At 38.1% G+C, this 13,016-nt stretch overlaps 1 protein-coding gene across 1 annotated transcript; it reads left to right on the top strand.

The window, feature by feature from the left end:
• Window positions 1-6,727: 6,727 nt before the first annotated feature.
• RB195_002936 (uncharacterized protein) lies at window positions 6,728-6,970 on the top strand (the record flags this gene model as incomplete). The annotated part of the gene is made up of 1 exon (XM_064200404.1): window positions 6,728-6,970. The coding sequence occupies one exon, from the start codon at window positions 6,728-6,730 to the stop codon at window positions 6,968-6,970; it is 243 nt and encodes an 80-aa protein (XP_064056285.1).
• Window positions 6,971-13,016: the final 6,046 nt, after the last annotated feature.

The raw sequence follows: 13,016 nt of genomic DNA, 5'->3' as shown, positions 1-13,016 counted from the left end.
GAGCGATGAAAGCGAACATAATAATTTTTTAAGTCAATTTAAAGAAAAGACCTTTTGTGATTTTTTTTTACCCTAGTCTCCAGGACTGTGCCTCGGACCCCACAGGTTGAAGATGCACGATTTTACGATTTCCTACTACCATAAAAAGGCTAGTACCGTAATCCAGCGCATTCAACACATTGTTGAAGATGTGTACGATGCAGGAGGAACGACGCCATAGCACAAAACCGCAAAAGCACCATGTCGTTATGTGTAGTTTAAGTGGAATGCCTATGGAACCATACATACATGTCGCCATGTATAGCTCAATCATTTCCACTCAAAAGCCGTGGGGCGCAAATTTGGCGATTACTGTTGCCGAATGGCAATAATTACCAGCTAATTAGCACCGGACAACTACACTACATAAATTTGAATACACAAGCACCGATAACAGAGACCAAACTTCATAGGCGGTGATATCAGCAAAGTGCTAAGTAAAGATAAGGCAAAACCAATAATGAAACTAGCCATGATTCATCATCGGCAAACGGTAAGCACTTTTGAAGCGTAGTATCCGAAGGAAACCGACTTTGTTTGCTAGGAAATCCCAGAAGAAAAAAATGAGGACTTCGGAACGTTCTTATCAAGTGGAACGGCGAGATGCAAAAAACAGAGCGCGCGAAAGGAGAGATACGAGAAAACTCGCATTCAAAAGGACAAAACACTTTCGAATTGACTTCTGCAAATGCTAAGACAGTAATTTGTTGGCGCAGTCAATAATGGTACGACAAACATTTAGAGGTGATGGTGCAGAAACTGGGAAAAATCAATACAGACCTAGGTCTACAGGACAAGTCCATGACACACCAACTTCGAGCAATAAATCAATCCAAAAAAAAGAGAAACCATGAGGAATCTTTTTTGCGAGAGATGGCAATAAACTACCAATATGTGTAATAAATTTTGGGAAACTTGAAATTTTCGAGTTTGCTAAACAACCAGTTCATGTAATCAAAGTTCGTTCCACCAAAAAAAAAAAGAAAAGACAAGAAAGTAAAAGATGCTAAAAACAACAGAAGACTGCAATAAATTGAAGAATAAAAACCACAACTGATACGAATCTGACACAAAGTGGTCAGATGACCCAAATCAACCTGCACCTTCTTACACCAAATACCTTTCTTGTAACGAAAAACATGAAATCCGAAGAAATATCTCGTTCACGTGCACATCAGAGAAATGAAAACAAATACTGCAAGAAAAGAAATAGAAGACAAGAATCTGGAAACGATTCCACAGCAATTCATCTTCTCTAAAGAGGAAATAAAATAATTATTGCAAAAAAACCTGCAGCTACAAATACGGTTTAAAATAAGCACAAATCTACAACGCTGAAACTGAAACAACAAACGATGTGGGCAATTAAACGACTGTTGTGAGATTACGCATCATACCATTTCTGTCGGAAAACGACATAGTACGATTCTTCCACATGCACGCATAAACACACGTAAACAGTTATCAAAGTGTACGGATTCTCTTTCTCTTATCTGATCTTTCTGTATTATTGTTTCCTTTTTTTCTTCTTCTTTATTACTGTTTTTCATTGATAGTAGCGAGATTTCTTTGCACTTCATAATTTCATCCACTTAAGTGTTATGTATAACCAAAAACAGAAAAAAAAAGAACTCCAAAATAGCTAAATGAAGATGAAACAATTAGCACCATAATTAAAAGAGAAAGAATTCGAGAACAGTGTTGAAGGAATAACAAAATTACTGGGAAATGGTCGTGAATATCCCTGAAGAAAAGAAATGTTTATGTGCTTAAATGGCAAATGTTCCAGCAACATATGCCACAATAGCCCTTATCGTACTGTTATTGTTACTAAAATATAACTTCATATGGATCATAGGAAAACTCTCAGACTTTTGGCCGCTCTTAAAAAAAAAACAAAAAAACGAGAGGAAATTGTAATTATCCGACAAAGTACTCAAAAAATATCACAAGAAAGCCAAATGAATGTGAAGAAGAAACCGAAAAAAAAAACAAGGAAGAAAAGTAAAACAAAAAAACTCCTGAGAAACGTGGAACGTACTTTATCTAGTGGAACTAAAGGTCAAAACATAGAATCAAAAGCACAGAGTAACGAATATCCGAGCGTTCGTATACAATAAGGATGCACAACAAAGAAAGAGGAGAGAAGAAAAGAAAAGGAAGATGACGAGACCCAGCACACTAAGGATATAGAAGATTTCTTTTTGAAAACTTTACTGAGATCTCATCAAACAAAATCCACTAAATAAAGCAACCAAAGATTGCCGACCTCTAAAAGTAGACGTTGAAGAGGTTTGCCTTTTCGAAGAAGAACTACAAGGATATGAAAAAGTGAGCATGCTTAAAAGTTCATTAAATTTCCAGTTTTAGGTTGAAAAACGCAAAAATCCGAACCATCATATAATTATTATTCACATAACTATCATAGTAGGGACGATGTCTGGGATGAATCCTAAAATTGCAACGTACTACAAAAGAAAAAAAAAGAAGAGAAAGGAAAGAAATGAAAGAAAAAAAGATATAATCTTTGACTCAAACGTAAAATGTGCCGTTGTTGTCGAATGTCGAGGTTTTGACAAATTTGCGCGATAGGACGAGCGGAGGAACGAAATTAGTGGATTGCGATCGGCAACCCTGGATACATCTTGGAGTCTGGTTAAGAACCTGACCGAACACCGATCATTTTGAGGGATCCCCCCTATTGTTATACGAGACGCAGTGTCTTACGTTACGTAATGGGGGTGAACGTAAACGAGTGTGTGAGTCAATCGGAGGACGGAGGGCATACGTCGACGATGAAGAGGCGACGTCCGGCGTCCGGTCGCCGTGGTTTGGTCGCCGCCCCGGCCCGGCCTGGCTGCCCCCGTACAATCAAGGCCACATGGGGGGCGGGGCGTCACCTCGTGTGGAAAGATCGACACTCACACACACAGACGTACACAGAGACGTACAGACAAAGCCACTTGCGCATCTCACTTTCCTCGGATCAGACCGGTAAGGTGATTGTCATCAATCGTTCGATCATTTAGTGTCCTACGCCTTAGCACGAACCGTGCCTAAATCGACGGTCACCACAACGACAGTATCCAGGCGTTCGGCGCAGGACCGACTACCCGATAACTCTTCCTGTGGCTCACACAACGCCGTCCCGTCTCTAACTCTGAGGGGCTAAATCCCCGCACTCGTTCGAAATGGGTTTTTTCAGCGCCAAATCTCAGAGCAAATTTTGAAGTGGAGAAATTCATGAACAGTGGGATACTGTATATTCATGGAAGAAGGGCCCATTTTCAGTAACAGGCATTCAGCATTGATGGTCATCGAAAACTCTGCACATGAACAAAATCAAATTACTCGTTGACGAGTTCGGACACAGTCTTCGAGTAAAACGTACCTTGGGGCCACTCAACGCAGTTCTAATCGAATTGCACTTGAAGTGTACTTTTGGAGCGCAGAAGTCGTTCTTAGAGCACAAAACCCGTCCTCAACTCTCGAATGGTTTTCCTATTTGAGAAGGCGATAGTTCGTCAATCGCCAGTTCATCTCTGGAAATGAACAGCTGAGTCAGGCGAGGCCGTAAAACCTGAGCATTAGCAGTGTTAGAGGATCTATCACATGTATGGCTGAGGCTACTAAGAAAAAAAAGGAACACATAGCTGGAACTACTAATGCTTCAGCTTCACCGAACTCTGCAAACAGGCTTACTGAAAGTGTATAGCCAAGTCATACCATTAGTACTTTTAACGAACAAAAAGAATCGAAAACGGCCTAAAAGATAGGTTCTCCGCAATCTGCATTTGACAGTTAAAAACGCGCTCTTTGCTCGAGGAGCGTTCCAGCGCTCTAAGTGCAGCTCGAGTACAGTTTGATTAGAGCAGTGTTGGGTTGTTGCCATCTCCAAGTACCTTTTACCCGAAATTACAAAACAAACATTTTAGTGATAAACTAAGGCAAATTAGTAGAAAAGCTTTTCTGACGGAAATATGTCTCGGAGCGACTAATTCCTGGTGCAAAATCACCGTGTTATCGTGTCGCAATTTCTCTCGTCTGTTTCCTACTCCTAGTCTCCATTTTTTTTTCGCGAAAACATAATGGATCTGTTGCACTTACATTGTGTGAGCCACCATCGACTATGTGAAATAAGAAAAGAAAAAAAGAAAAGGAAAATATGTTGGAAAGGAAATGTCAAATAATCATCAATCGTACCATCTATTTATTTGTTTTCTCTATTGTTGCCATTTTTACTACTATAATAACGACTACCATATGAATACTGTTCAAAAGGATCGAACAGGTGAATAGAAATATTGTGCAAGTGAGATTTGCAAGCAGTAATACCAATAACACTAATAGAAAGCAATATAAAAAAAAGATGTAGAGTTGCGCCAAAGCTACAGCGATCAACGATTTCCTTTTAGGAGCAACTTCGATGCGCAGGTCACACGGATACTGTCGGAGCGGTGGCGTCGGAGAGACAAAGGCTTGAATACAACAACATTAGTAGTAATAGAGTGCGAGATCCGTGGTTTCTAGTCAGTGGGTGGGAGGGTGCGCTTTATCATCCACTACAATGACTAATAGATCCGAACGCAGATCCTGTTAGCTGCTTGGAAAGTTCGGAGGGAATATTTCTGTTGTGCTGATCAGAGCTGGGGGAATGTGTGGGAATGATGGTTTTTTGTGGAACGGGTGGGAAATCCTGTCTTTCCAGCAATAACAGTACTTCTCTGAACTTTTGAACTGCTTACTTTTAGACTTAGTAAAGTCTAAAAGTAAGCAGTTTTACCCAGAAATCCCTCAAATTCCTAAAACTTTCCAATGTGGGGGTGAACAGCAATAGAATACATAATTAGAAATGAAGAATATATTTCTGATCCGTTACAGGCTGGAAAAAAGTGAAAAAAAAACAATCTTGTTGTTTTCTAAGGAGTTACAACGGCTGAAATAAAACTCGAATGAGTTAATTTTCGGTTATTTAAGAGCTAGTAAGCATCATCTGGATATCTCTTTCTGAAAAAAATTGGAACATGACCGCGTAGCATTCATTTAGGCTTCGAATGCGTTTCTTCCTTGATCACCCACTATTATTTCACCCATTATTGTATTGCTATTAAGTTCTTCGTTCCATCATTTTTTCTGCGCGCAAAAATCCAAAAATTACTCTCCTAATTATTCAAATTATTATATCCTGGAGATGGTTTTCGTGATAGTGTAGAAATCGTGCCCGAAGAGAATAGTGTTGTAAGTAAATATAAACATTCTAGAAAGTTGAAAGATGAACTATGAAAAGGCTATGATGAAAAGGAATTGAAAACGAAGCCGAAATAGAAGAAACAGAAAAATTGAGTGGGAATAGAAAAACCTGTAAGACCGAACGAGAACGCCTTGGAAGAACAACAAAGTTTGCCAGCACACTTAAATCAGCCTTGTTTACCACACAACTTATTTGTTGTTTACGAAATAATGCGTTGGACACTGCTGCAAAGCACAACTGTTCTCATTGCCCCCAGGCGTTCTCACCTAGTAGCGCTGCGAATGCTTTGATTGAATTCCCGTTTTTAAATAGGATCGTGCTGTAGGGTCTAATTTATTTTCCTTAAATTTTACTTCGTTTTTTTTTAAAGACCAAATTGTTTCAGTTACTGGGAGAGATGCCTCGTTTTGTGTAATGTTGTCAACACATTTTAGGCGATTCGAAAACCTGCTATTTTTTCGTTCTGCAGAGGAACGGCTATTGATCAGATCAGATTGGATCACATTTGAAGCGATCCTGAAAGGAGAAATCGTTAATTGACCAGCGATATCCAGGAACTGTGACGCTAGAACTGAGTGCACAACACTTAAATGGTTCATTTCCAGATAATCCAGTGATTTTAAGGGGCTTTCTTCCTGCGAAACCATATGAACCTGCTCCCTAATACTAGTACAATGGGTTATTGACTTAATATTTCTTCTTATCTTGGATAACTCACATTATAGTGTCTCCGTAAGTTTACGGGGAAATTTCGTACAGCGCTTATGTTTACCTGGCTAGCCGCGACGCTTCCGCAGCAACTCACCCACTTTTTTGGCGCGCATGCAAACACACTAACAATGTGTTGCCTAAGCATCCAGACATGCACTAATACACAATTTGCTTTGTGCCCTGACCTATTCAAAGACGTATCGCCGTCGTTCTAAAAAGACACAGATTATTTCTTACAAAAGTTTTTTGCCGCTATTTGTTATGGGTAACAGAAATGGAAATGGAAATGTTAATGCTTTCTTTCATGCCTTTTTTTTTGAAATAAAAGCATTTCTTTTGCGTTTCTTGTCGAATCGTACGACAGAAAAAAATAACTTGCAGCTGCGAGTGGCACCGCCATGACTCGGAGGCTGCTCGCATTTCTCGCAAAATAGGGAAGCAGCTGGAATTTGTTTGACTTAGGAACCTTTGATTTTGGTCGTAAACGTTTTGCTTTTGCGTAGTGTTTGTGTAAGTGCAGAACATTCACCTGTCAAAGCCTGACAGCTGTGTTTTTACAACGAGGCTGGGCATTATTTCTTCAGAAGAACTTTGCTTGATTACTCCTCTTAAAATACATGTGGCTCTTGCAGAAAATGTATGTTCTTCATTTATTTGCGGCTACAATGTTGGTTCTGCAAAGAACAAAGCAGTGGATATATTTCAGGAACATTAGGTATTTGTGGAATGAGTTCGCGGACGTCATTGATGATGACATATGTCCGCCGCTTCGTCAGCATGGGCACTTTCGAGCAAAGTTCTACTCTTTACAAATCCACATGGGACCGTAGTTGGCAACAGCTTTCGCCAAGCAGGCGAGAATTCATTCCGACTGCGTTGCCAAACCTTCCGGTGTTGGCTAACTGCCAACTTCCGGATATTCAGGTTCTCCGACGATCATTATCGTGGACTGATTCATCTCTAGCATAGTGGGAAAAGTAGTGTGTATGCTGCAGATGTGGAGCAATAAGAACATGCATACAAAAAATGTCCCCCAGCGAATTTTCGCTTTTTCTCTCAGTTGCAAATTGTAAGACATTTAATTTAGAAATAACAAATATGGAAGAGGACAAAGAACAACATTCAGAGGGAGAAGAACATTTTGTGGAGCCAAGGAATATATGCCGAGGACTAGTTCTCGTGTAGCTCATTGAACGAAACGTATCCATCGATACGATTTACAGTGCCGCAAAGGCTACTGTAATTTTTGTTGTCTGCAGCAGAAGGAATGAGCGAAAGAAAGATGTGCTTCCTGTCATGAAAAAATTATTTTAAGTTGGAAATAGTTGTTTTCCAGTGAAGAAGTATACCTATTATTTGATGCCAATTAATTAAACAATTATTAAAGTAGATATTAAAGGATAAAGTTTCTTGCGTCAATCAATCCGCTTGGGATGCGCCCCCACGTTCACTTCAATTCAGAATCGTTTGAGGTTTACGAACGTGTATCTGGCCCATACAATGACTTGCGGTGGCTAGCCGATGTGTCAAGTCAACGCTTTTGTCCTCCCAGACAAGTGTGGTACCAATTTATCGACCCCGAAGGGATGAAAGGCTTGGTGAGCACTAGGGCGGATTCGAACCTCTGATCGATCGTGCAGGAAGCGGAACCTCTAACCGCTACACCACACCCGCCCAAGTAAATGTTAACTAGAAAATAAATAGATACTAATTATTGGAATAAATACTAAATAATATCAGTTGAAGAGTTTTATTTGGGAACCATTTCATAGCGGAAGATTGTGCCTTTCTATATAACTTATTTTGTGATTACTTGTTCATACAGTAAATGGTAAGTGGAGCCCACACCTATTTCACGCAAACAGTCCGTAATCGCGGACTGCACTTGTAAATCTACGCAAACTGTAAGCTAATCTGATGATGATCGTGTCGTTAGCCGTACGATCTGAACATTCAACTGAGAACCAGTTTTCGTGACAAGATTGAAATGTTTAGACGTAATCAACGAGACGAATGAAATGAAATAAAATATTTATAGAATAATTAAATAAAATAATTGTAAGACCATGAAATGCGACATGAACGGGAAGGGGATCGTAAGGTTTATGAGGAAAAAATTTGCGATCTCCTCGTTCCAGGTAGATTCTTCAGTTTTGCATGGAAATAGGACATACATAGAAGATGAGGAGTGAATAGCGGTAAGTCACCTGAGGACTTTTCTGTACAAATACAATTTATTGCTTCTATTGCTACTATTATATACTGTTATAAGCAATTATATTACAGTAACGCTAATATTTCCCCTCCGAGGATATTTTTGATGATACCGAACGCTTTTTCCAACGTCTTCGAACAGCATTTATTCAGTGGTAGCAAAAAAATCGTCAGATTGACAGTTTCGTTAGTGGAATTAAACAGTTATAGGGTATCGTTACCAGCGGTTTTGTTCAGTCTGATCGTATTATTGCGTTCGCATTGCGTTTTTCGGGGCCAACAGGTCGCTTTGACCGCAGCCGAGCCTTTTTCCCCTCTCGATGCCCTCATTTCATGCCAAATCGAGGATTTATTTACGACGACGGTGATGAGACGTAAATTGCTGAGTTTCTTCTGATCATCGCTAGACGACGACGGTTCAAAGTGTTTGAATTCGGCACACTTTCCCCTAGTTTCGTTGCCAAGACCGTTGATTATTGTTTGTTTTTTAAAGCTAAATTCTAACACCGGTACCGTATGGACTGTAGAGTTTTTGTCAAACCAACTCATACTGGTGCTGAATCAGCAACGGCTGCCGTTTCTGATGACGAAGTGTGACGAGTCGCGTGAAGCCGACGTGTTGAGTCATTTTTTTCCGGACAAAAACATATTTTTGTTGAAGATTCCTATAGTACGACGTTCAGCAAACTTCTATTAGGGAACGTGTCCTGAAAGTTCCGCATGACGTCAAGCGAAAGATTTATACAAGTAGATTATTTGAGTGATCTTTTGCTGAAAATTGAAAATCTTTTACTGTGGGAAATGTTACTAAAAGGTCAGGAAGAAGACGGAAAACTATGAATTCTGCAAAAAAGAGACAACATTATTGGGAATATAAATGAACCAAACTGTAATTACAGTATTGATTTTGAAGATCGTGCAATTTATGTACTTTACTCCTTTCGAGACTTATTTGTCTAACCTCGTCTTTTTTTTATTCTTTCTTTTTTTTCAATTTTTTTTTCAATTTCAATTTCAATTTTTCTTTCTTTTTCATTTCTTTGTGCACACGCTGCATCTTCCGGGCCGTTTTTTACGGCAATTAGAAAGAAATGAACGGAGTCACCCCTCTCTCTTTATTCTACGATCCTGTGTACGAATACTCCACCTGAAATCCGTACCACTTCAGATTCGTGGGGTGATGCCTTTAATTATAGATTTACATGAAAGTTCGTGCATGGTATGTACGTAAGCCCAACGTCAAAGATCATCTCATTCCATGTTCCTTCACAATTAATTTCCTAATTTCAGAAACGATTCCACGGCTGCTCGCTGAAAAAGGAATAGGACAGTAGAATCATTTCCAATTTTTTTGTAGCACAAATAAATTCTCTAAAAATTCCACAGTCTCTTGTTGAAAAATGCTGAGTCGATTATGTAAGTGGTTACTGCAAAAATCCATACGCAGTCATATCGTCATATCGTCAAAAGCTATGCAACAACAGAGAATTCTATCGTTTTCGCTTTTTTTTTCTTAGAATTAAGACAAACGGGGTAAAACTCTCGAAATCCGTCAGTCTGACTCTTCAAAGTTATATTTTTTCAAGAAAACAGATACAAACAGAAACATTGGGACAGATTGAAAAATAACTATGCATATATGTTCTCTGAGGGCAACGTGCAATAAAATGAGTGCTTCACGAAAAATGGGCTCTTCGTCTGTGGCCACTATCGACTGTTCAAATGGAAAATATTCATGGATTTCTTTCGAAAAAAAAATAAAGCAATGACACATAAGACAGATGAATTGTATGCGGTCTGCCACTGGCTTGCTCTCCCCATGAAATCAGATGAGTGAATTAGCCTGGAAAGTTCCAGACACGTGATCAACTAACGTATCTGGAGTTTGTGCGATGCAATGGAAGTTTCGCATCGGTGACAACGTTGGCGGAGACCTTCTTTTCCGGGATAATGTTTTTTGCATGAAATACATGCTTTATAAATTTAAAGATTAAAATTAAAAAAAAAAATAAAATTTGGAAAACAAAAGAATTTAAAAAATTAAAAATTAAAATATAAAATACTAAAGATTGGGTTGAGAGTTAAAATTTAAAATTAAAATTAAAAACTATAAATTTATCACTAGTTAATTACAAATATAACATATTATAATATATCACTGTTGTCTACCTGTTGTCTGTTGTCTCTTCAACCGCAGTTTACTTCCTCTGATGATAAGATTAGTGTAGGTGGGAAATAGCCGTTTTCCGACGAGAAAGTGGACCTCTTGCTAACCAATTAAATAATTAGTAAAATAAATACTAGATAAAAAGATAAATGAGGATTAATTAAATAAAGATTAAAATAACAGATAAAATAAAAGGAATAAAGAATTTTAGAAGGGCATTTTTAAAAGATCTGTCAGTATCATGCAGAATACGGTGGTTATGCACAACGATGCACTCATACTTACGTTTGAAAGAGCTAATCAATCTGTTCAATCAACCAAGCACCAGTGAATTCAAATAAAATTGAAAAAAAAAACGAGAATGAAATGAAATTCTTGATGCACACTATAATGTACAGGTTCTAGTGCAAAGAAAAGTCAATTTTCAATCCCGGAACGGTGCTGTTCGTTCTTTGAGACGAATTCAAACAGGTATTTTGGCGAATTATCGAGACACGTACAAAGACACTATGTACATATTTCAGAGAGAAATCTTCTTTTCAAGAATAACGATCGTTCATAATTGTTTCCAGAATGTCATGCGCTGCAATCTTCTTCGCCAACAACAGGACATAATTAGACAACGTGTACGTTTTGAGATTTCCCCAAGAAAGTGAACATTAGCGCATTATTGTTCATTATTACTCATAATTTAAGCACTATTAATAAAGCTGAAGGATAAAGTGTCCGGCGTTAATCAATCCGCTTTGGATGCGCCCTCACGTTCACTTCAATTCAGAATCGTTTGAGGTTTACGAACGTGTAGCTGGCCTAAAGAATGACTTGCAGTGGCTAGCTGATGTGTCAAGGCAGTGTTTTTTATCCTCCCAGACAAGTCTGGTACCAATTTATCGATCCCGGAGGGATGAAAGGCTTGGTGAGCACTAGGGAGGATTTGAACCTCCGATCGACCGTGCAGGAAGGGGAACCTCTAACCGCTACACTACACCCGCCCCAAGCACTACTAATAAATTAATTTATTTATAACTCAAGTCAAGTAAGTAAGTAAGTCATTATTTATAATACATTTAGTGTTTAATATATATTTATCATATACCACTGTTTATTATTATTATTTATTACTATTATTGTACTATTATTACCATCAATATCATGCTTATTTTCATTTGTTGATATTATATTATATTTGTATACTAGCACTAGTATGATGTTAGCTCCACATCTGGATCTGGGTGTAGTACGGTACACACTTACAGCAGTATTTACGGACGTATTTGTTTATTTATTCATTCTTTTGCTTATTTATTCACTTGTTTACTTATTTATTTACACATAGTTGTTGTCGTCGTGACAAAGGAGGAAACAAATGTTTAAGGAGAAAATAAACCAATATAAATAAACAATAAAATAAATAAATAAGAATGAGGATCAAAAAAAAAATGCAGAGAAATCCCATAAAACAAGCGAACGTGCCCTGAGAATGTAACTCGAATGAAATATGAAGGAACACCAAAAACGCACTTGAAAAGTAAGAATATATTTTCGAACTTATAACAACAGAAGAAGTGTTGTTCAACTTTCTAATAAACAATGAAGGCGCAAAATCACCATAGTTGTATGTGAATATCGGCTAGAGCAAAACTCCACTACATAAATCAAAGATAAGAGGAAAATGATACACCATGAGAGCTGAGATGTTAAGCTGACCTTTCAGAAATTTCTATTTCTCACTTCTACAACGATTTAGCTACAACAAAAAATTTTCTGGATCCTCCGAACAGGTCAAAAATCATTGCAATGTCACCTTTTTGCGTGATATTAAAGATTTTGACATGAAGTCGAACTATTATCAAGCGGTGGCTTCCTGAAAATCAGCCATATACAAGTTATGACTTTTCTCCCTTTTGCTATGAGAACATGGTCAAATTTTTTCTGGCAGAACTCGTTGAGCGCTGTGAATTTTTAAGAGAATTTCCTCAAAATTCATTAGTCCTATGTACTACGTAGTTGACGAGTAAGTAAAGAAAGACACAGTACCAAAAATATTTCTAAGAAGAATGCAACAACGTGTTGACAGTGATGGGAAGTCTCCTTTCTGAGTCATCTACTAATGTTATTCAGGAACTGGAAAAATTTGTGTATTTATGATGTGTCAGCTCTATGTATATAAGGAAATGCTTTGTCATCTCAGAAAAGTACAGTTCATACTGAAAGGGAAAAGATTTTACCCGTAGACCCTCTCGTGCCCCCATCCTTGTCGCTAAATTTAGAACTCTTAAATAAATTATTTTTAAAATACATTCAAACTTATAGAAATAAACAATAATTCCAACAGCTGTAATATTTACTTCAATTTGTTCATTTTATTTAAAAAAAAGATGTGGTCTCAGAGGGCCGCAAAAAACTGGACGCGGATTACCGTCAGTGAACGTGATAGAAGCGAAGAGGAGATGTAATCCAAGGAAGGAAGAGCCAAGGAAGAAAGAAAGCCCTTTGAGCCTTCTCCTAATAGATATTTGAAAAATACAGGCCAGTAAAGGAAAATCCTACAAAATCCTGGATTGATTTGGTATCTATAAACTTACGTGTATGTATTAAACTGTATAAACACATAGAGATATGCATATGATTTCG

This window comes from Necator americanus, chromosome IV (assembly GCF_031761385.1).
Source record: "Necator americanus strain Aroian chromosome IV, whole genome shotgun sequence".
Lineage (NCBI taxonomy): Eukaryota > Metazoa > Nematoda > Chromadorea > Rhabditida > Ancylostomatidae > Necator > Necator americanus.
Note: the sequence above shows the minus strand (reverse complement) of the source record. Positions and strands in the feature narration are given on the sequence as shown.